At 39.9% G+C, this 25,675-nt stretch overlaps 1 protein-coding gene across 8 annotated transcripts in view; it reads right to left on the bottom strand.

Moving 5' to 3' along the window:
• C1H15orf41 (chromosome 1 C15orf41 homolog) overlaps nucleotides 1-25,675 on the bottom strand; it is a 118,410-nt gene that overhangs the window by 81,008 nt on the left and 11,727 nt on the right. For 6 of the 8 annotated variants that reach the window (XM_033144518.1, XM_033144561.1, XM_033144534.1 and 3 more), the window contains exons 2-3: nucleotides 6,334-6,379; nucleotides 5,444-5,508 (exon numbers count right to left, since the gene is read on the bottom strand). The exons of 1 other annotated variant lie outside the window; for it this stretch is intronic. In XM_033144518.1, coding sequence (XP_033000409.1) covers nucleotides 5,444-5,508; nucleotides 6,334-6,379 — 111 coding nt within the window. Of the gene's footprint in view, nucleotides 1-1,143; nucleotides 1,172-5,443; nucleotides 5,509-6,333; nucleotides 6,380-25,675 lie in introns of those variants that run through there. One more of the 8 variants, XM_033144569.1, reaches the window with a different exon arrangement.

Raw genomic sequence — 25,675 nt, 5'->3', positions numbered from 1 at the left:
AAATGGTGACTGAAGTTGACTGCACTCACACAGGTGATAGCCATCCTCTGCTTTCTTGAGAATCACAGGTAGGAAGAGTGCTGTTGTGTTCAGGTTCTGCTTCCAAGCTTGCCAGGGGCACCTGTTTGGACACTGTGAGAACAGAGTGCTGGACTAGATGGGCCTTTGGCTGATCCAGCAGGGCTCTTCTAAGCAAGTAGTATGTGGACTAAGCTGCAGAACACTATACCATAGTAGTCATATTCTATGGGACATGAGTGGCGCTGTGGTCTAAACCACCAAGCCTCTTGGGCTTGCTGATTGTAAAGTTGGCAGTTTGAAAGCATACCATCACGAGTAGATCAATAGCAGCAACAGGAAGGTAAATGGTGTTTCAGTGTGTTCTGGCTTCTATCCGTGTCCTGTTAAGTCAGAAGGGATTTAGTCATGCTGGCTACATGACCCAGAAAAGCTTTCTGTAGGCAAACGCTGGCTCCCTTGGCCTGAAGAAGAGCACCACACGCCATAGTCAAATTTGACTGGACTTAAATGTCCAGGGGTCATTTACCTCACCATAAATTCTATCATGTAGTATTTTACAACATCAGTTTCAAGAAGCTAAATAAGCAAGGCTTATTATTGTTTTCATTATTAGAATGAAAAAAGTGGTATAAGATATTGCTACTTTTATTGGATTTTAAGTTGTTGTTGTTGTTAATATAACACCCTTTGGCCAAATATCACAATGTGGTTTACAGTATAATAATAAATATACAGTCAATTAAGTTGTCAAACCACCCTAGATGCTCTTTATGAATTGAAATGCAGGGGAGAAATGGAAAACAAAATAAGAACTACAGGAAGAAGGATGCATAGGCTGCAACATTAAGAGAAATGGGAGCATATCCCCTTACTGTGAAATCTAGATCTCTCTCTCTCTCTCTCTCTCTCTCTCTCTCTCTCTCTCTCGGTGTCTCTCTCTCATATGAAATATAAACCACAGCACTTAAGGATATGCTCGAATGAGAATATTCAGAATCCGCATGTAGTCAAATGGGTGGCTATAGAGTTAATTATTCCATTGTTAGAAATAGTTACCATTAAACTCACTGGGGACCAAACATATCTCCACCATGTTATGCATTTTACCCTGAACTTACTGACCTGTTATTCTCAGTTCATGCACCACATTCATGCTGACCCTGATATTTGCAGCACAGGTCAGAAAATGACCTAAGCAGCTTGCTTTTAGAATTTGCATAATGAATGAAAAGAGAAAAGACAACTTAGATTTTTTTCCCTCTCCTAGAGCTCTAAAATAACAGTTAAGTCTTGGGGGACAAAGCGACAGAATACTTTAATGATAAATAAAGAAGACAGACGCCCAAATTAATATTTTATTGAATGAGAATTTTGCTTATTTTTATTTATCACTTACATAGCCACCTAAATAAATGAATTGAAGCATCATAGTTTATTAACACAGTGCAAACATTAACATATTCTACCTATTAAGTAACTTGCACCTTTCTTATTTAAACCTTATTTAAATAGTGCAATGTATATTTACTCAGAAGTGAATTCAACTATGTCCAGTGAAGCTTACTCTCAGGTAAGAGTACACAGGATTGCAGCCTAAATATAATAAGGTTTCTTGGTGAAGTGATGCTCTGTAATGACCCCAGAGTTACAAATTACTGTGTTAAAGAAACAGTCAACAGACCATTGGACAATCTAGACAGAGCTCATTAAACAATGATGTAGCCAGCATAATAATTCTCAGCTATGGTTTGTTTTCTGTAACCATGTTTTAATGTTAAGGACAAAGACTGGCCAGAAACCAGGATGCAAAACCATGATTTGAAATAGGTTTCCTTAAACCATTCTTAAAACACTGTGGATTCACTTATTAAGCGCTATCAGTGGAAGTCCTGTGCAAGCAACAAGACTCCCCACCACCACATTGCATGTGCGGAAACTGGCTCTGGGGGGTCAGAACAGCATGTGTGGGAAGAATAGTGGGATCATTCCACAATGCTTGCACAGACAGAATGATTGGCAAAGTGCAGAGTTGAATTCCACCATATACTGTATATGAATTGAACAAACACCAGCCCTTAAATTTCTCTGCTTCCAAGATGACAAGCAGGTCTTGGTGATGTCCCCCTACACACCCACCAAAGTTCAGTAATTAACTCATTATTCAATGTACATTCAGAAACTTATCCAGGGAACCCTGACAGATCTATGGAAGTAATTGATATATTTAATGTGAATAAAGAACATGCAAACTTCAATATTCAAAACTGTAGTATGGAGGCTGGTTTGTCAGTGGATTGGAGTAAGCTAATTTTTCACATGTGGCTCAGTGGTCCACAACAGAAGAACAAATATTAAGGTTGGAACCCACAAGTAAGAAATGAGGCTCTCAAATGACTTAGGGGGCTGGGAGTGACTTTTACCAGCTTCAGATGGTTCGCAGACTATGGACCCTTTGGGACAACAATTACTTGGCCGTTGTACTCCATGTTCTGATAACTTCCAGACTGGATTATTGCATTGTGCGGTACATGAGCCTGCACTTGACGTATTCAGCGACTTCAAGTGGTTCAAAATACAGTGCTAGCTTACTGGCGGGGGTTCCATTTAGATCTCAGTTAACCTCTATTTTAAAGCAGCTGCACTGGTTGCCACTTCATTTCCAGAGCCAATTCTAGGTGCTCACATTGGTGTGTAAAGTCCTAAATGCTCAGGTAGCAAATACCTAACAAACCACCACCTTCCCTACAGACTTCTGTGTTTGTTAAGATTGACAGAGGGGGCCCTACATGTTGTTCCATCTGCCTGAAAAGTTGTTCCCAGGGTGGTTTAACAATCAATCCTCCTCCACAGAGAATTCTGGGAATTTTAATTTTGTGAGAATAGGGGTCCCCTAACAACTCTCAGCACCCTTAATGAACTACAGGTAATTAAAACTAACAGTAAGAGATTAAAACACATGTTGTCAGCATTCTTACAACAGCTTATCTTACAGGACTGTTTTAATATTTTAATATTTAAGAATTGTGTTTTTAATATTCTATTGGGAGCCACCCAGAGTGGCGGGGGAAACCCAGTTATTTATTTCCACAATATTTATACACCCTGCTTCATTGTGATGGAGTCCAGAAGTTGGTCACAAAAAAAACAACACATTATCAATAAAAGCAATTAAAAACAGGTATGTTTCTGTGGAATGAGGGTTATTGGTTTGCTTTGTTTCTGTTTTTATTGCGTATTTTGTGTTTTCACTTTCATTTTGTGTGATCTCTGTATGAAGGGCGGTATCTAAATATAATAAATAAATATAGCACCCAGAATTCTTTGGGGGCACCCATTACTGTTTAAAGTGGTATCATCATGCTTTAAATTTATGGTGTGGACGTCGTCTGAGAGTAGCTGTTTTATCCCATACTCATTATAGCTCTGTTGGGGGGAACAGCAGAAGTTAGCCCTAGCACATCACTCCTCACCTCAGCTGCACTGCCACTGCAAGCTGAACTCACAATATTTGCAGCAAGAGTTGTGTAGGTTGATATGAGTCACAGGACTAATAGGGGTGAGGGGATAGGTGGCTGTAATTATGCCTGCTATTAAAACAAACATAAAAATATAACTGCTAGCTTAAGTTAATGGATTTCATGATGTTAGGCTGGCAGTACCAATTTTTATGTTTGTTTCAAGGATGCTCTGTTAGTTTTAGAGTGGCTTCCCGCCCCCAATTTGTTTGTGATGCTTAGTGACAGGATTTTGATGAAATTTACTGCATTCTTTGTTCATAACTTTCTGATTATGATTGGGAGGACATTTGGTTTTGAAAAACCAGTATACAAAATAATAATAACAAAGAAAAACTGAGAATTTGGATAGTAAGGAGTATTAAATTCACAGATCTTGGTGAGAATCATCCCTGCTATTGATACACAAGATGAGACTGGCTACAATAGTTACCAGAGTGACTTGGGTGTTTTTAATAACATCTCTTGTGACATGTTTAAAAACAAACATTCTCACAGTTCTGGGATTAAGTATAATCAACATTACAAACCACATTTTATGCATAACATTTTAAAAACAAAAGTTACACTACATGATATTGTTCCCGTTTGATTCATACATTATACATCATTTTACATAGTTTATGTAACAAGGACATCATAACACACAAGTCTGTATAGTAACAAAACCCTGCTGATTAACTCTGGCTCATCTATTCACTATGTAATATTTTTTCCTAATCTGGGAGCAACGAAATATAGCAGCTATAAGGAAGACATTAGAACCACTGTAGCTACTTTAATATGAGGCAACAAATTGTAAATGGATGAGAGTATAGTACACTTTTGCTGGTTTTGGCATTGGTGAATATCTATTACATAATAGATTCATACGTGTACTATGTAGTCAGCTTGGGCCAAGTTCTAAAATGCTTTTGTTTATTAGGATACTGTTAAATCATAAATATCAGACATCTATAATCATAGGTACAATCTCACTGTGCAGACTTTACACATGCTAGTCTATATAGTAAAATTTTAATTGCACATCTCTACAAGATATCAATACGCCCCAATTATGTGGCTGAGATGTCTATGTCAATAGAGCTACAGATAACATATAACAAGTTACAATTACAATTTATTAACTCCAGGTGCACATAATCACGTAACAGTTTTATGAAATGACATATTAAAGGTTTATGCCTCCTTTAAAAGTAGTATTTGACATCATTGTTTCTAAAACAGGCACAGTCCCAAGTTGTAAATCCTCTATATCTGGATGCCATTTTTCATTTAATAACGGAATAGCTAAAATTATAAATATTTCTTACAATGTAGGCACACTTAACGTGGTAAATATATGTGTCACTAGTACTATTCATTAGACTAAGGAAGGCATGATACTTTGGGTGGAATTCAGTGTAGTGGTAAGTGTGTTGCATCAACACAAGCATTTCTGTTTACTCAAAATAAAACCTCCCCTTTCCTCCCCCACCCACAGTTTAGGGGGTTCTTAAGAGCAGATCTCGTAAAGGCATGGGGGGACACAGGAGGAGGGAAGCCTCACTGTGGTGGCAGAGGTCTTTGTGCCTGATAGTTAAATCTGCCCCTTAGCATGTAAAATAAAGAATATTGCCACAGATCAAGGTTAAAACCCAGCAGCAAATTATGTGCACTTATGCCTCATGGAAGTCAGTGGGACTTCCATATGCATAACGGTGCACTGAATTGTGGTCTAGAGGTATTCTCATGAAGTTGGCTAAGTGCCACTTATCCTGGAAAGCTTACTGGTAGACCTAAAACGCTAAGTCTTCTAACACAAGGATGCATGTTCTTTAAGAAATCACAGAAAATGAAATTATTATCTGTAACATATTTTGGATCACAAATTAGCAAGTACTCCTGTTAATGGTCTTAATTCATACCTTTGATAGTAAGCCTCAGTAGCCTCCGGAGTGTGATGTTTGGCATGTGTTCTTTTGATTAATTTCTTTAAAAGACAAAGAACAGAGCTTTATGATATGCCAAAAAGAAAGCCAGCACCAAACATGAATGCCCAAGAAAGCCCTGAAAACTAGATTAATGCCTGGAAATTATTTTTCATTTATTCATTGAATGAAACATCTTTTGACTGTACTGCAATACAGCATATATGTAAAAGGCAGTAAGGTCATAGTAATTGAATCTAAATAAGTTTGCTGAGGGTTGCAGAGGGCAGAGAAAAACTTGTTCTCTCTTTCAACCTTTATATTAATTTCCCTTCAAATCAATTCCACCCAAGTCCTCTGCACTCTGGTTTTACAATTCAATTGGCATTTTTAACCAGGAAGAACATTGCTTAAAAACAACTTATTTGAAAACTACAAAAAGTAATTCCATTGAGACTTGCCACTTGACTGACACCTGTCATCTCATGATAAATGACTCCATTTTCTGCCTCTCTTGCCTTCTGCCACTCCGGCAATGGTCATTTATCATCATCTCTGTCAGCCATGGAAAGCGGCACTGACAGTGCAAGTCAGCAAACATTTAGCACATGGAACCACGCAACACAGGGAAATTATTATTGTCAGAATAATAATGGTTTAGCATAATTTATTACAGGTCCACCAAATAAGCAAAGGCTAGATGTTATTAGACAGATGGATGGGTAGGCTTGGCAGCCATCCACTGAGACTCAGGCGGTGCTTGAAGTGGAAAGGGGAACATCCTCCAAACCAATCAGAAAGCTGGCAGTTCAATTACAAAGAAATAAAGGGACATTCATCATTCAATTAGGCACCTGTCAACCCTCACAAAGGAGAAAACTTCTAACCTGGTACTCCTGGGAGAAGATGCTCAGCAGAGTGGACTGCGATTGACTGGAACAAATAAAAGAAGGACAAAGTTAATTACTGGAGTGCACTGCAAAGAAACAAAAGAGAAAGGAGCTTCAAAGGTAGGCCTGCTGCCCTGTAATCTAACAGAACATGAAAACAAGTGTGGAAAAGTTGTTCCAGATGAACACCTCAGACAAAGGCTTCCTACTGCTAGGTCAAGGAGAGAGTGAGAAAAGGGGTTTATGAGGAAGGGGCAAGGGGGGCAAAATGTAGCAAATGGGCATCTTGCTTTGGTGATTCCTATCCACCTTTAGAGTCCACAAAGTGGGGTATCTGTAGCATGTACTGAAGACAGGAAGGAAAACAAAGCAAATTTCCATTAGGAAGAGAGGGAGCTAAAATTCCATTAACAGTTGGAAACGTACTGATTGTTCATTGGCAACATATTGAAATTCATTTTGTTAGCAGAAAGGAAACCTCTTCAGTAGCTGTCTCATATTCAGGGAAGAAACTTAGCTCTCTGTCAGAAGAAGCATATGGGACCACTGTAACATTCCTACTAAAACTGATGTGCTTTGAAAATAGAAACTTTCACAGCAGGAAGCTGAGATTCCCTGGAGTCGGTCATTTCCAAAGGCTGCCATAAGCTTCATTCATTTAAAGCTCCACTCAATGTCAAACACCTGGCAATGAAGCAACCTGGAAAACATTCTCCCCAAGAGAGAATTTTTCTCTCTGAATAGCTAACATTTAAAAACAGGACAAGATTTCCCCCCTTCTCTCAAAAAAGGCAATCAATACCACACGGCTACTGTTTTCAATTGTCCTTTATGGATATATCTACCTCATCACATCTTGAACACAATTAATTACTTCTGATATATTTTACATCCAGATGCAACTAAAACAAATTACAGTTTCAATAAATTGACCCCGTAGTACAGAATGTGCAATGAATAATTAACATTTTTTTCCTTTTACAAATGTAGTTTCTGAGTCTTATTACAATCAGCTCTAATATTCAGAAACTGCACACAGACGGCAGTCTTACATTATAGTACAAAAAATGTTGAATTTAATTTGGCTTTCATGTTCCAGTGTGCTGAATGGAGAGATAATATTATCCCAAATGCATTTTGAACAGTAATATAACATTCTTGAATATTATCCTTATTCTACTAGTAATTAAAAACAGAACATATTTGGAGATTTTAACAAAAGTCGAGCTGGAAATAAACCTAGATACACAAATGGATTTAGCCCTGCTCAGCCTGCCCATTTAGAGTAGCAGGCGGATTCACTCTGTAGCAATTGGGAGAATCTTTCCTTCTCTGCCAGGTGGCTCCATTCTGCAACACCAGATTGCTCTACTGAACTTGTAGCATCAAAACCATGCCACACAGTCCTAAACAAGCTCTTTGGTGACTCCCCTGCAATCAGCCATGATACTGCTCTTCATAAGGCCTCAACTCACAGTTCTATTCCTGCTTTTCTTTAGAGCAGATTGTACATGGTTTTGCATTTCAAATTTGTAGACTGCATCTTTATTCAGTCCAACTGTGTTCAAGTATTATTGCTCAAAGGAACAAAAAAAAATCGCCTTTCTTCTTATGGAATAAGAGAAATATTCCATATTTTAAGTATTTCTGTAAACATTCAGGATAGCATTCACTGATTGATTTGGCTTCCTTTCAATACTGTGTACAGTTCTGGTTGCCCCACCTCAAAAAGGATATAGAATTGTGGAGTTGGAGAAGATTCAGAAAAGGGTAACCAACATGATCAAGGGGTTGGAGAAACTACCATACAGTATGAGGAAAAGGTTACAGCACCTAGGGCTTTTCAGTTTAGAGAAAAGGTAAGAGGTGGCATGATAAAAGTGTCTCAATTATGCATGGTGTGGAGACAGTGGGCTGTGGTTCTTCCCCATAGGGTCCATTCTATGATCAAGAAAACCTGCAACTGACCAGCTATGCTCCATAGGCTGTGAAGTCTGTCTGTGAGTTCCCCAGCACTCCAGTTACTTTTGACCTGGTGTGTCCATTCTTATAATTTGTTTGCTGGGGTTTGGCATGTGCGTTTGCCAAACTCAAGGATTATTGTAATCTACCCTGTTCCTAGGCCTCTTGGCTTCATGTTATCGGAGAATAAGATTCAGGGTAATAAAGAACTGCAATGGCTCTGATCTCTGGAGAGGCAGGAAGATGTGGGCTGGTTTACCCCTCGTTAATCTTAGAGGGATCTGGCGGGAAACACTGGGAGTGCTGTCTCAGAAACCCCCCTTTTTAGTATTTCCTTGAGCTGAGTGGGGAAGTGGTAGCAGCAATTATCAGGTTGTTAAAACACAACGGGCCTATGCTGCAATGCAGTTGTGCCATGTAGGGTGTACACAGACTCTCTTAGCCTCCCCCTTCCATCAAAGTTTGATGTTTGGTCATGATTTTTCACATCTTCTTGCCATTAAATCATTTAATATTAATAAAAAATATTTAACAATGTTAACGCTTTAAACATCAATAACTAATTATGATGTATACAGGAAAATAGAAAATTCTTTCTTTGGGCATAAGCATAAATGTATTTACATTTATTCACAGAGAAGAGTCTGCTTAATTCTTTAACTGTCATTTACCGGTAGGTTGCTATCGTATGCCCACTGAAGTACAGTACTGGCTTCTGAGTAGACCTGTATAGGATTGCTCTGTTAACTAGGTTGTCAGACAGGCTGAACTAATGCTAGTAGGCGACATTTGTTTCTTCCTTTGCAGGAAGAAATGAATTGGTTAAAAAAAAGCAGTATAGAACATTATGAAACCAATACATTTTTTCAAAATTGCTCAATGATATGAAAAAACCCATAAAATGCATGCTAGTAGTTTGCTCTGGCTTCACCCTGAATGAGCTTGTCCCTTTAAAGAAACGGTTAGTAGATTTTTCCAGAGGTTCCTGCAGAGTGAACCTTCAGAGCCTTTGTACAGCCCAAGTGAAGCAACTGCAAACTGGTTCCTTCTAGAGGCTGGGGGGGGGGGGAACAGCTGGTGCAGGCAAGCTGTATAAACTCTTAGGCAATTTAGTCAGCAGCGGTAGTGAAATAAGAATCCCCCACAGAAGGAAAGAACTAGACAGCCCTACCAAAAGAAAAGCATGCAGTAACAAATTGTAAAGTGTTTGGTGCTAATTATAATCAATTAGACACGTTGAAGCTGATTTTATAGTGCCGTTCCAGCTGATGAAAGCAGACCCAAACTGCTCTCCCTGCATTTACTATTTAAACTTCTATAATCTCTATGCACCTCTTTATTAGAAGATATGTTTGTTCAGCCTAGTACTAGACTATCAGGGCTTCTCTGGCAGCCCTTTAGATGCTGTGCTGACACTCTTTGCCCCTTGCAATTTCCTTTTCACCCTGCTCCATTGTGCAAGAGGCCCTAACCCAATCCTGTTGAGCTCTGCATGGGTTCAGAAGGAGAATTTATACAGCAACGTTGCTGGCTAAAGATGAGCCCAAACTGGAAGAAAGGCTTAATGCCCAACACCGTCTTATGATCAGCTGTTTTAGAAGAGAAGAACACAGCATTAGTTAGACAGTGTAGGTTTAAGAAAGTTTAGCATTAAGCTGTCATTTAGAAAGAAAGTTACATGAGGATGGGAAAAAATAAGCATATTTATTCAGAAGCATTCAGTAGGTTTAAGAACACAACAGACCAGAGCAGATAAATATAAAATTAAAATATTTCAATATTTATCTGCCCTGGTCTGTTGTGATCTTAAACCTTCTGAATAAATATACTTTTTCCATTGTGTGTGTGTGTGTGTGTGTGTGTTAAATAATCTGGATGTAAGTGTGGGAGAACTAGTCTCATGAGTCAACATGCTTAGGTCTAATTGATGTATAAAGGGGTTAACACCACAGATTAAGCTGTCCTGCCAGGCTTAGCGAGGTCACTTCCCCCTCATCTGCGGAGGAAATAGGTAATAAAGCCAATTGTCCAGTACCCAGTTTACCTGAGAAGCTGAGCGTGTGAAGAGGCTAAGCTGGTGGCTCCAGCTTAGCCGCATGGCTTTCACAAGCCACTTCTGAGTTCCTATACCAAAAGTTAAGAACTTTCACTTCTTTAACTAAACTAAATTTTACTTCCTGTGCAACTTTTTCTGAAGCAGAAGAATCTGACAGTTGTAAAGTTTGTAAGTAAAGCATTTTAAATTTGCCAAATGTGTGATTTTTTCTATGTAAGAGAGAAACTTTGAAAGGAGCTTGGAAGAGCTTATTTTAAAGGTCCCTACATGGAAGACCTTTTCCATCTGGCCTGGGAAAGCGGGCCTTGGACTCATTCCAGCTACAAAAAGCTGGAACAAACTCTTGGGTTGGGGCACTATCTAGGGGATCCTGTTGAAGGTTCTTTTATTGGTTTTATTGCCCCAACTGTTTAACATGTTTTACATTTGTTTTGAAAATGGCTCTTAATCTGTGGGTTTTTAAATTTTGGTTTTCTTTTGTTTGTTTTTTTAAAGTAAAAGGGCGCAGGATGTGCCTGGGGAGGAGTGGGGGAAAGCATGGGGGGAATCACAGTGGTTCAGGGTAGGGGAAGGTAAGGTGTGGGAGGCGGGGAAGACTGGGTAAGGGGTACATGGCACAGGCAGTTGGTTACTGTGCTACATGCCAGCCCCAATTCCAACATCGAGAATTGGGTTTGTGCCAGCTCTTGGTCTGCAGCTGCTGGTGAATGCCAGGTTGGCTTGGAATAAGACCTCTCTCATCTACGATTTGATTATGGATGTGGAGGATGATCTGGTCTGTATCACTGAGACATGGCCATTGGCATAATCCCCCTGAGCGCCCTCTCCTGCTTCATGAAAGTGAAAGTCCTTATGCAGGGCTTCTCATGATTGGGCACATTAGGTAAATCCTGCCCAATTACCTAGTTGCGAAATGGTACTTCTGTATTGCAGCAACCCCAAAGCCCAAGTCCTGCAAACAGTCCAAATCAAAAGGATCTCATAACATCAAAACTGAGAGATTGTGAACAACTATCAGGGCCACACTCCCTCTGTAGAAGATAATCTATCACGACAATTAAAGAATGACCAAATATAGTATGAATGAATGTTGAGATACTTCTAAAAAAACCCTCAAGGAGTGCCTGGATATAAATAGTCATGATATTTTCCTTTGCATAGTCAACATGGAAGCCAAGCTGTATATGCAGTGCTCTTGATTGTACACTACTACAAACACTGCAAGATAAAATACCCGTAATTGTGTATTTAGAATACTCTTTCTTGTGTAAGTTAAAATAATGAAATCAAAGGCAAGAAAACAAAAGTTGTAATGCATCCTCACTCTCTAGTTTGTGTTCAATAAAAACTAGAAAAATGTATGTGACAACCTGATGCTTATCTCATGTAGTACAAGGACAGCTTTATGATAAAATTCAGGCGGGGGGACTACTTGAGAAGAGTCATCATTCCTATGACCTTGACACTCAAGTTGGTCTAACAACTTATATACAATTTAGTGACGTGTGAGAACAGATGATGGTGCAATGCATAGAAATGGCAACATTTAAAATTCATAGTAGCACAAGGCCATTACTTTTCCCACTGGGCCACTTGAACTTTAATACTGTCTGACCTGGTTGGCCAATACTTTCTAAAAGTAGACAGAGGGAAATTGCCAGCAGAAGATAAGGCTCAAATGATTTTTCATTTAAAAACATTAACAAGATACTGTAAAATTGAGGGATCTGTTCTTCCTGAAGAAACTTTATTCTCCCATCGCCCATGTCTTTTCTTATGATTGAGTGCATTTTAAATCTGAAGCTTATAAAAATTACATTTAAATATGAAGAATAAATACAATGCTACGGATCCACAAGAAGGCTGTGCTAATGACTTGGGGCAGTTATTTGTCCGAAAATATAGGAAAGCATTTGCACTTAAATGTTCTCAACCACTTTGGAAGATTTAATGGCATTCTATATGAGAATTCTATTTATTCATGTGATAGTGAATATTTGGACACTATACTAAATGTGTAGTCTTTGGAGAGAATAAAGAATCAGACTTATTTGTCCCTTCATTGCACACTTTCCAGGAAGGTTTTTAGAGGGGTGTATGGCCTTTCTGGTCATGGATACGTAACCCTGGTCATGGATACGTACAACTGAATCAGGTGCAAAGTTTGAATTCCAATTCATAAGCAACTTTCACTCATTTTGTTTTAATTTTGGCATAATATTGTGTAATTTTGTCACAATGGTGAATGTATCATTATTGGGCTCTCTTGTTTGTTTGTTTGTTTGGTTGGTTGGTTTCTTTCTTTCTCATCATATGGAATCAAATATTTGTTTGGGGGATTTGAAAGTCTGTGTACTATTAATATATGTGAGCTTGAGAATAAAAACAATGTTGACTTCACAAAGCTTTAAGTAGGAGCAAACATGTAAGAAAGGTGTTTTCATGTGCAATTAATATGCAACAACTGAAACAAGGAATCAAACATCCAGCCACTATAGCAATGTAACTGTTAACTAAAATATAAGGGTTCTAACTACAGGGATTATTTTTTTTTAAGTCCCCTCTTTCTGCTGAGAGGCATGAACTTTGAGTTAAGGGGGGATTGCTTAGAAATAGTAAGAGTAAAGTGGCACATCAAATTATTAATTATTGTTTGATTTCTTACCTGCCTTTTACCAATGTGGCTGTTCCAGATACAATTTTACTCATACTGTATCACTGGGGGGAGAGTGCTTCTAAAAATGGGCAGAGCTTATTCAATAGTTGGAGGTTTTTCTGCTTCTCAGTGGATGATACATGGCACCACTACACAATGTAACAAGTAAATAACAACTGCCATGCATAGCCATATCAACAATACATTCAGTCATATCATAATTTCAAACAGCTAGTCAACTAAATCATGCGATAAAAAGCATGCGATTGGTATTATTGTTACAAAAGGCTTCACGGGTTGTTTGTTGTGTATCAGTCATGGCAGTGGTTTTCAAACAGTGTGCCATGGCACCCTGGGGTGCCTTGAATGATGGTCAGGGGGGCTGTGGGCAACACTGGCTGCAGTCCTTTTCCATATCTCCCTCCTCTTGATGCCCTCTTGCGTCTTTGCCTCCCAAAGCCTTGCATGGCCTTTTTCTTGCAGCAGCCCTGTCTACAAGCTCTGGCTGGCTGGGGGGTGCTGGTTGCAGGAGCTGAGGCAGCCTCTGAATAAGCAATCAAGCAGGCAAAGGAGCCCAGCCTGCCAGCCCTTGCTGTTGGGAATGGACAGACAAGTGGGAGACCAGGCAGGCAGGCACTATGCTGGCCTTTCTTGTGCTTGCTGTGTGCAAGGCCTGCCTGGGAGCTGAGCACCCAGTGCTGAAGGGGAGCCTTTCCATCATGCAGGCCTGGCAGCACACACTGATTCCTCCCAAAGTAAGGTGCTGGCATCACGTTCACCTTTGGCCAGTCTATTGGGCCACTAAGGCTGGGAGCATCCTCTTCTCCCAGGCCCCTGTGGGCAATGTGAGGAGGCACCTCTCTTTGGGGTGGGGAAGGGTAGCTCAGAGACCTGGGGCAGCAGCAGTGGCTGCCCAGAGAACTCCCAAGGAGAGGAGGCTGAGGGAAAACTCCACAAGGGAGGGTGTTTGAAAAATCGTTGAGAGGTTGCCAGCTCTGCAAGCAAGGGGTGACATAACTGGGATCCTGAGCCCCACAGGGGTGCCACAGAAAGAATGTAGTTGGTCAAGGGACCTGTGGACTCAAAAAGGTTGAAAACCACTGAGTTATGGCATTTCTCTGGCTCTCTGCTTTCCTAAATGTAACAAGGCCATGTGGTAATTCCCCCCATAGCTTCAGAATAATATAAAGCCATTTAAGAAGTATATTTCTGCTTTTACTGTATTTTTATCCAGCACTATTGATTTATATTTTTGTTTAACATAATAGGAAAGTACATCCTTGTAAAAGTATATATGAAATTCTTACACCACTATCAGGTGCTTTAATTTGAATTTGGTTCATTTTCCTGTAACACCCCAACTTTCTAAAAAGCTGGGGGGGGAATCTCCCACACATGGTGATACCACTTGGTTATAGGTAATATAATCAAATTTAGAAAGTGGTAAATTAAGTGTGTTATTTACAAGCAATTAATTACAAAAAAGGCAGGTAGCTTTCATTATGTTGATTACTGTTAATGACATTGGCCCCATGCAGCTACTGTCTTTAGCATTTACATAAACCACGTGTTAAGTGCATGTGGTACTTGACAGCTGTATTCAGGTCATAAATCACACAAAGACCCAAAGTTTTTAATGGTATAATTATACACAGTTTATTCTATAACACTTAGTATTTTACTAGTTACTTGTGGAAAATGACAGGTTTTGCTGCACAGCCTCAACAAAACTCAAAACAAGTACCGGTATTTCATTTGTTGTATACAGTCTTGTATTTAACAACTTGCCTGGCAGTCATACATAAATGGCCAGGAATTACATGCAGGTGAGTGAATGAACTTGTGACTAAGGAGTAGATTGCCTCATCTCTCCGCTGCCAGCCTACTTGGTTTCCATACTAGCAGCACAGAAAGGAAAGACTCTTATTCCACAGTCGGTATGGAAATAAATTGGGCTAAGTGGGGTGGAGGCATAGATCACCCTCTCTTTCTTATTCCAAACTATTGGGTAGAATTGACTGATTAAGGTATTTCTATGCCACACTTCACCAAAAATCGTCACAGGCTTGTTTACAACAAAATAAAGACATATAATACACAAGAATAATAACAACAGCTTAACTTAGAAATGAAGGGATACGGGTGGCGCTGTGGGTTAAATCACTGAGCCTAGGGCTTGCCAATCAGAAGATAGGCGTTTGAATCCCCGTGACGGGGTGAGCTCCCGTTGTTCGGTCCCTGCTCCTGCCAACCTAGCAGTTTAAAAGCATGTCATAGTGCAAGTAGATAAATAGGTACCACTCTGGCGGGAAGGTAAACGGCGTTTCTGTGAGCTGCTCTGGTTTGCCAGAAGCGGCTTAGTCATGCTGGCCACATGACCCGGAAGCTGTATGCTGGCTCCTTCGGCCTGTAAAACGAGATGAGCGCCACAACCCCAGAGTCGTCCACGACTGGACCTAACGGTCAGGGGTCCCTTTACCTTTTTAACTTAGAAATGGCTTCACCTACCAGTTTCTAAAAATTTGACAAAAAAGTGAATTTTTGCCTGATGTATAAGTGAATATAAAGTGGTGACAAAACACACTTTGGTGAGGTCACAATGTACTAGCCTTGTGTCATTACCCCTACATTCAGCAGTGATCTGGATAAAGTCAGAGATAGGTTTGGGTCATGGCACAGAGCTGATTGTGGAAGGCAGGGAGACCACTGCACCTGAGGCAGTTGTACAAGAACTCACAGAGGAACCTCCTGGACCACCAGGGCCTACAGGTCCAGAGCCTGGATCATCACAAGCACCCTCCCCTGACCAGATGCCTTCCAGCACATATTACCAGTCCAGCACTAGGAGTGCAACAGCAGGGAGGCTATGTGGCCTGCCTTCAGGTTGGAGAGAGGCATAAAAGGCCTTGGTCTGCTCCCAACATTTGTTGGAGCAAGTTGCTCACCTGGAGCTGTCCGTGGTCTAGCAACCTTCGACTAGCCCTGCCACCATCCTTGCTGCTTTCTCCATGAGTTTCTTATTAGCAGTAGTAGGTCTTGCCAGCTAATTTAGAAAGCTTTGTGAGCCTGTCAGGTGATAATCCAGCTGGAATAGGAAAAGCTAGCTTTGCAAAAATTGCCTAGCGTACACAAATGTTAAGGGTATAAAAGCCATACCCGCTCTAAAAATTCAGGAAGCCTTGTATTTCTTGTACAGCACACCCAGTCCTTGCTATAACTATAGTTGGGAAAAAACTTTTGCTCAAGTTTAATTGGAAATGAGATGTTGACAGAATGCAGGGAACTAGTCTGACATATCTATGATCAATAAACGAATGGACATGAGTCTAAATCTTTTCAACATTGCAGTTTTTGTTGAGACGTGGCTATCTATAAAAATCCCAGTATGACTGGGTATCATGGCTAAGATCACCACGGATAAGATCACTGCTACAGTACATAGTCGAGCTGGGAATACACATGCTATTGATTATTTTATTAAATTTATTCCTTATTAAAATAATGAATTCAAACAGGAGAAAAGATAGAGCACCCAAGTTAAAATTTAATTTGAAGTGGACCCACTGGCAGTTTTAATTTTATTTTTAAGTTTCCCACACCTCACATTTATATGAATATACCTGTTGGCCACCTCATGAGAAGAGAAGAATCCCTAGAAAAGACCCTGATGTTGGGAAAGATGGAGGGCACAAGGAGAAGGGGACGACAGAGGATGAGATGGTTGGACAGTGTTCTTGAAGCTACTAACATGAGTTTGGCCAAACTGCGAGAGGCAGTGAAGGATAGGCGTGCCTGGCGTGCTCTGGTCCATGGGGTCACGAAGAGTCGGACACGACTGAATGACTGAACAACAACAACCTGTTGGTTTTCTCTTCCATAAGTTGATTTAAATTTGCAATTTCTTAAAGTGTGTAACTTGTGGGTTGGTCTATGCATGAAAATTATAACTTCAGAAAAAGAATTTATGTTTTAAATGAAACTGATGGCTATGTCATGTTAATGTTAGATCATATCTAGCTAAAGAAAGTGGGAGCAACAATAAACCACCAATGGAAAATAAGGATAGTACTGTCTACGAACTTCTTCTTTTTAAATTTAAAGTCATGGTATGCAATATTTTTCTTAAGACTTTTAAAATGAGCAGTCAAACTCATTTTAAAATCCTAGTAGAGGAACAGGGGCAACATATACTTCGTTGATAATAAATTTATCACCAAAAAACACTCCATTTCTCTCATTCACAAGTTGAGAGTTTGTCAACATTGTGACATGGTGACTTTTTATTAGAGTAAATGCCACTGTTGGGTATGTGAGTCTGCATAACTATCAACATTTTGGGGTGCAATAAGCCATTTTAAATTTTGTTAACACACACCTTATTCCACTAAATAACTATGAATAAATGTATAATCTGTTACCTGGAGAGAGGGAGAAAAAAGCAGGAGGTCTCTCTAGCCACCTAATCACCATATCAATGACACATGCCACAACAGAGAGGCACTAGTTTATTTGATTGATCATGGTAGATAAACTCCAAATAACAGAGAAATTAACAAATGCTTGACATTTGCTCAACATCCATTATTCTGACACTGCTTTCAGAATTTCAAAGCCTGGGAGTATGCTTAATCAACATTCATATTCCCAAGTGAGCTACAGGCACCATATTGCGCCCCGCCTTAGTACTGATGAAAACTGCATATTGGCCATTTCCAAAGTGTTCTGGGACTCCACACGGGGCCCCTTCTCTCTTGTTCCTGTTCTGCAGTTTTTCTTTTAAACACTTCCAAGACAAAAGCATCTGCCAGTTTTTCTCTCTGGGGATGTATGCAAAATGAATTTAACAGTTTTAAGGCCAGAGAAACCCTCACATCTAAATTCATTCATAGGACAGAAAAGGGCCTAAGAGGCCTCTCCAGGGACAAAACCCTGCTGAAATTTTCCCCGACAACAGTGGGAGCTTTATAAAATCTAAGTCCAGACAATTTCCAATTCAAATGCCCAGCATAGCATGACCTTTGTCAGATCTAAGAGCCCTGGATGCACCCACTTTTTCTTCTTCTAACTAGCACAGACATTAGACAGGGCACTACAGCTAAGCAAGAGGCTCAATATTTGCATGCTCTTCCATTGTGAAAATTTAACAGTGACAGCACTGTGTCGAATTCTTTTCCCTTTAGAACTTTAACTCCATAGGAGGGGCATAGCTGACAGATGACTCTCCAACATATGTGTTATGTACACTGCACAGCTGAGGAACCTTGAATCAATGTCATAGCATCTCAGAGATGACCTACACCTTTCTGCCCAGTGTGTGTGTGTGTGTGTGTGTGTGTGTGTGTTGGGGGGGGGGCACAATAGAAATCACCCAACCTAAAAAAAAAGACAACAAAATATTAACAATTTATAGTCATTAGCCTGCATACAGAGCAGTTCCACATAAATTGTATAACTGTTCTACACAAAGTAATTTATCAGATATGACACATTGCACATCATATTGTATTATTTAATATGCTTACTAAAATTTCATGGATCAAACGCTACTCTTGAAAGAACACAAAAGGCACTGAAAAATATTTCTTCATCATCCATGATTTATTTTGATTACCTTTTACAGCTACATGATAAAGTGGAACTTGAAAAATTACAAGGTTACGGTTTACACAGCTTTGCTTCATATACTAAACATAACAAACGACTCCATGTCTGGTAGTATTTTACCTGCACTTAGTATTCAGCAATACACAAGAAAACCTCTTAGTTTGGCACTAAATATTTAAATAGTGTGTAACAACAAATATCCTGACTCTTTAAAGACGAGTGAGAGTTTCAGTCTGATTCTATGCATTTATAAACAAGTCCCAGTCAATTCAATAGATTTACTTCCTAGTAAATTGCATATCATAGAATTGTATGGTTGGAAGGGACCTCAAGAGTCATCTAGTCCGTGCTATGATGGCTACAGATTAAAGCTACAAACTACATCTCAAGTTCACCAATTTTCTTGCAATGTTACATCCAATTAGCCTTAAAAGATTACTTAATAGTCTTTCTATGTAGCTTAAAAATGGTGCAGACAATGTACAAACAGCATATCACTTCAGTACTTGCCTGCTCCCTGCTGTTGTTTCTCATTTACCCATTATTAAACAAAATGGCTTAGATCCAGAGAAGTGCCAGTGGAAGGAGACTGCCAAAAGTTAAATTGCCTGTCCTCTCCTCTCTCCACCATCCCCTGCCCCCTGCCCCCTGCAAAGTCTCCTGAGGGTTGAGGACCACTTCTGACTGGTGTGGACTGGACTGTGGAGCCTGGCACTGAGTGGGGAAATGTATGGTCCTCATTCAGTAATGTTATATGCTACTGTGCAGTACATCTTTTATGGATTTTCTTTTCTCTGTACCAAGAAAGGTCCTAGAACAGACTAATTAAATTTGATTTCAGTAAGGCGTTTGACAAAGTCCCCCATCATATTCTTTCAGAGAAGCTGGGAAAATGTGAACTGGATGAGATATTTGTGACATGGATTTGTAACTGGTTTACTGACAAAACCCCCAAAGTGCTCTCTTGTGGTTCCTCATCATTCTGGGAAAAAAGTGGCAAGTGGGATGCTACAGGATCCTGTCCAGTGTACTGTGCTGTCTGGATGTCCTTCCTCTGTCTAGGTGCACAAAGTTGAGCACCCCAGCCACAGTTCACCACTGAGAAAGCTGAAAGGTGGTATGTACTATACAGAGCCCCTTCTTCAACAGCTCCCTCGTATTAGGAGTGTTCTCACACACTGGACATACTGAAACACCATACAGGTGTGGCACCACAAAAAATTGCCCATGTGACCAATGAAAGAACATCTTTTGATAATGTTATTCAAGTTTTTGAAAGTAAGAGCATCAAAGAAGTTTTGTATAGTGTTTCTTTAATTTTTAAAAAAATTAAATTTATGTACTGTTCTTCACCTGAAGATCTCAGGGTGGTTTGCATAAGAGGAGTTAACAGCTTAACTCTAAAGTACCATTTAGTCCAGATATATATTGAATCTCAATACTGCATTAAGACAGCTAGTGAGCCAAATATCCTCTAGATATCTAGCTCATGTAGCGCCCACTAGATGCTGTTGGTTTCCAACTCCCATCAGCTCCAAGCCAGCAAGGCAAATGGTAAGGGATAATGGGAATTGATATTTTTAATATATTAAGCAGTATAGGAAATAAATTAAATTATTATTTATTAACAACAACAACAACAACGAAGTCAAACAACATCTGAAGGGCCCCACATTGGTTACCCCTGCTATAGAGAAATAAGATGGACCATGGCTCAGTGGTAGAGCATCTACTCTGCATGCAGAATATTCAAAGTACAGTCTCTAGGTAGGGGTAGGAGAGAGCACTGTCTGAAACCCTGGAGAATCACTGTCAGCAAGTGTAGACAGGTGTTTAGCCAGATGGACCAATTGTCTGATTCTGTATAAGGCAGCTTCCCATGTTCCTAAAAAGAGCCTTGTTAGATCACACCAAAGAGCTTGTTTCTCCAGGACTACTGTTTTAGATTTTATTATTCATGTTGATCATGGCATTCTCACAGGTAACATATAATAGTGGTGGTCTCCTTTATTATTTGTTTTCTAGAGGTAAACTGCTACTGAATACAGATATTTCATTTTAAGCTATTATTATAGATATGATAGATGTAGAAAAAGGATGAGAAACATGTGGCCCTCCAGATACTGAAGGGCTAGAACACCTATTATCCCTGGCCTTGCTAGCTGGAGCTATTTCCCAGCTCTGATGTAGAAGGGCCACTGTTCCCAAGCCCTGGAAGCAGGAAGCTCCCAGCCCATGGGTAGGCAAACTAAGGCCCGGGGGTCGAATCCAGCCCAATCGCCATCTAAATCTGGCCGGCGGACGGTCTGGGAATCGGTGTGTTTTTACATGAGTAGAATGTGTCCTTTTAATTAAAATGCATCTCTGGGTTATTTGTGGGGCATAGGAATTTGTTCATCCCCCCCCAAAAAAAAATATAGTCCGCCCCACCACAAGGTCTGAGGGACAGTGGACTGGCCCCCCGCTGAAAAGGTTTGCTGACACCTGTCCCAGCCTGTCCCTCTTAGAACTACATCCTAAGCCCAGCTGAAGCCACATGACAGTAGGGGTCCTGATCCCCCACTCCATAGTAATGATGAAGCAACACATTTGGCTCTTTCACTCTCCCTTCTAAAGTGAAGGAGCTACTGACTCTTTAAAGCTAGAAAGTTTTCAAAGAGAGCAAAATGTTGAATTTCAATTGTTTTCCCCCTAGTTTTATTGTACATCACCTCGAGACGATTATGTAGAAGGCAATCAATAATAATGGTGGTGGTGGTGGTGGTGGTGGTGATGATGATGATGATAACAACAACAAATTAATTCATTTAAATTAGCTTAGTTGTTTCCAAAATATAATAAGCAATGAAACAAGACATTTTTTTGGTAGACATATTTATCTGGAAGATAGATACAAATTTAAAAATTATATTATCATTTCAAATAAAAGGTCATAATAAGAACAGGTTTTCCATAAAAAGGTAGTTTTGTGTCTAGACAATAACGTAGTTCCTGGGCTATGCAAGCCTCCATAAAGATGTCTCCTTAAGCTCTGGTTAGCCCATAACTGAATTACAGTATACAGTATGTTGAAATATCCATCAAGTGGTTCCAAATGGTTCAGACTTTTGGTGGGGTGCAGTGAGCTGCAGAGAGAAGGAATCAAGAGCACGGGGGGGACGGATGACATCTTCCACCCAAAAGGCTGTAGTTAATGTTAAGACTTACTCAGAGTAGGCCCACTTAAATTGACAGAGACAACTATTTCTATTTATTACCCACCCTTCACATGTTACAAACATTTTAAATACACTATTAAAAACAGTTTAAAACAAATTACAGTCACAAGAATAGGGTGGATCCTAAGATATATCTATCTCAGGTGTCAAATATCTGAATAAACAGTTACCGGTATGTCTTGAGCATATGACGGAAACTGCATAATGAAGACGCCAGAAGTGCCTTTGTAGGGAGGCAGGGAATTCTATAACATAGGGGCTGTTACAGGGACTGCCCTCTCTCAGGCTGCTAAGCCCTTCATTTCTGAGGGTGATGGAACTACCTCTGCTGATCTTAACATCTAAGAGGCTCTGTAGGGAAGGAAATGGTATTTCAGATATTTGGGACCTAAGGAGTTTAGAGTCTAAACACTAATATGAGCTCCTTGAATTAACCCCAGAAACAAAATGCAACCAGTACAGTTGTTTTAACAGAGCAGTTCTAAATGGACACCAGCCAGTAATCTGGCTGCTGCATTTTGAACCAGTCAAAGCTTCTGAATTGTCTTCAAGAACAGCCCCACATACAGGCCATTGCAAAAATCCAATCTGCAAGTTTCCAGAGCATGCATTTTTGTGGCCAAGTCACCTCTGTCTCCTGAGAAATCTCTATGTGGGACAAGAAGCTACAGTTAGAACTGGAAATGGAACAACTGATTGGTTCAAAATTGGGAAAGGAGTACGACAAGGCTGTATATTGTCTCCCTGCTTATTTAACTTATATGCAGAATTCACCATGCGAAAGGCTGGACTGAATAAATCCCAAACCGGAATTAAGATTGCCGGAAAAAATATCAACAACCTCGGATATGCTGATGATACTACCTTGATGGCAGAAAGTGAGGAGGAATTAAAGAACCTTTTAATGAGGGTGAAAGAGGAGAGCGCAAAATATGGTCTGAAGCTCAACATCAAAAAAACTAAGATCATGGCCACTGGTCCCATCACCTCCTGGCAAATAGAAGGGGAAGAAATGGAGGCAGTGAGAGATTTCACTTTCTTGGGTTCCATGATTAGTGCAGATGGTGACAGCAGTCACGAAATTAGAAGACGCCTGCTTCTTGGGAGAAAAGCAATGACAAACCTAGACAGCATCTTAAAAAGCAAAGACATCACCTTGCCGACAAAGGTCCGTATAGTTAAAGCTATGGTTTTCCCAGTAGTAATGTACGGAAGTGAGAGCTGGACCATAAAGAAGGCTGATCGCCGAAGAATTGATGCTTTTGAATTATGGTGCTGGAGGAGACTCTTGAGAGTCCCATGGACTGCAAGAAGATCAAACCTATCCATTCTCAAAGAAATCAGCCCTGAGTGCTCACTAGAAGGACAGATCCTGAAGTTGAGGCTCCAGTCCTTTGGCCACCTCATGAGAAGAGAAGACTCCCTAGAAAAGACCCTGATGTTGGGAAAGATGGAGGGCACAAGGAGAAGGGGACGACAGAGGATGAGATGGTTGGACAGTGTTCTCGAAGCTACTAACATGAGTTTGGCCAAACTGCGAGAGGCAGTGAAGGATAGGCGTGCATGGCGTGCTCTGGTCCATGGGGTCACGAAGAGTCGGACATGACTGAACGACTGAACAACAACAACAACAACAACACCTCTGTCCCAGCACAGCTGGAAATAAGCACTGCTGGCCACGAAGACCACCTGAGCCCCCTGTTTGATCCTGGAATCATAGTTGCATACCTGCTCCTTCCAATCCCATGCAGAACAGACTCTCTTTCCATCTCCTGGACTTGAAAACTTGGAACACATAACACAGCTGTCTTTTCAGGATTCAGCTTCAGTTTATTGGGCCACATACAGCATATCACTGCCTTCAAGCACTAGTCTACTAACTCATCCACCTCTCCTGATTTAGATGGAACAGAGAGGTGGAAATGGGTGTCACCCACATATTGGTGACACATCATTCAAAATATCCAGATGACTCCCAAAGCTGACAGTGGCTTCAGATAGATGTTACATAGCATGGGGGATAAGATGGAAACTTGTGAGACATCACAGGATAGCTCCTATAGCACCTGACAGTGGTCCCCATAACTACTTTATGGAAATAGTCCTGCAAATAGGAGCAGAATTCCAACCCCACTACCCTGAGTCACTCCAGAAGGATACCATAGTCAATGGTATCAAACATCAAAAGGTCAAGAAGAATGAGTAGGGTTGCACTCCCCTCATCTTTCTCCCAGCAAATGTCACCAACCAGGGCAATTAAGCATGCTTGAGACTGGACACTTCTGGGTCCAGGAAGGTTCTCCACCTGCTCTGCTCAAATGAAGCATTAAACACTCCCCAGTCCCACCCAGTTAATCCTCTACAGCTAGCTTTAAGAAGGCCAAGGTAGGTAGGTAGGTTTGACTTTAAGTACGTTAATTTCAGTAAGTATAAAACTCAGAATAAAACTTAGGTGGCCCTAATCCTTACATTCCTGGAAGCCTGTGCGAGATAAACAGATAGACAAGGTCAGATACAATCTAATCTTTTTACTGGTTGAGAGGGGAAAATAATAATACATTGGTACCTCGGTTACGAACTTAATTTGTTCTGGAGGCCCGTTCTTAACTGGAAACTTTTCTTAACCTGAGGCACGCTTTTGCTAATGGGGCTTCCCGCTGCCGCCGCGCCACCAGTGCGCAATTCCCATTCTCATCCTGGGGCAAAATTCGTAACCCGAGGTACTTTAATATTTTAAATAAAGATGATCAATTAACAATAAACATAGAGCTTCAAATCTCAATATGGCTACAAATAAAAGATAACGGATTGAACCCAGATTATACTATCTAAAATTTAATGAGACTTTAGTAATGGCAAACCAAAGCCCCACTGATTTCAATATTTCTACTCCAAGTACATTCTATTTTCTTTGAATCTAGTCTAACCGTGATAACATATGGATTCAACCCATTGAATTTCCCAGTTTTGATCCAGATACAGGCATCTAGTGGAATGCCATTCAATTGGTAACAAGAAAATTAAACTTAAAACCAAACTTCTAATGGTTTCATAATTTAACATTGCTATTGTTTTCTTTCTTTAAAAGTAGCCACTTCATTCACTAAATAAATCCTTAAAAAACAAACAATTACAAAAAAACAAAATCAATGCCAAAATAAAAGAGCATATATAACTTTCATTTTATTTAGTGATGTAATAAGCTTGGGGACGTGTATCAGGACCAAGAGAGTCATGGTCATTAATTTAGGCAATAAATCATAGGCCTTGCCAACAATGACAGCAAACAGATGCTAACAAGGAAATGTATTATTTAATATTGCCATGTATTATAAAAATGTAAGCATGTTTAAGACGTGTCTTAATTTTTTTATAATAATATGCATTTAATATATTACAGTACTGCTTTGACATGGGCAAGAATCAAATTTATAAGGTTCATTCTGCAAATGCATCCTGTTTTATAAGTATGGAGGGTATTCAAAGTTTCTTTTTAAAAAAAGAAGCAAGAGGAAAAGCCTTTAAAATTATAACTTGTAATGAGGTCTGATTTATCACTCGCATTTTGTAATAAATATTGTTAGAGTCAACATAAACTTTGAAAAGTAATGCTTTCCGAGAACAAGGAGAACTCATTATTTTCATTATCCAATTCAGGTTGCAATACAGTATTTAAACAATCCAAATATCAATGTTCCTGCCAGAGTAAGAATCTTCCTACATTGAAAAAGTTTATTACAGAGGTTTGTAGTTGATTAACCTGCTTATATTTAATCCAAGCAACCAGTTTGTTTCCATATTTATTTTTGCTTTTCCATGCATGCAATGGTAATCTCATTGATT

The sequence above is a fragment of the Lacerta agilis genome, chromosome 1 (genome assembly GCF_009819535.1).
Source record: "Lacerta agilis isolate rLacAgi1 chromosome 1, rLacAgi1.pri, whole genome shotgun sequence".
Classification (NCBI taxonomy): domain Eukaryota; kingdom Metazoa; phylum Chordata; class Lepidosauria; order Squamata; family Lacertidae; genus Lacerta; species Lacerta agilis.
The sequence above is the reverse complement of the archived record's forward strand: the minus strand, read 5'-3'. Positions and strand labels throughout refer to the sequence as shown.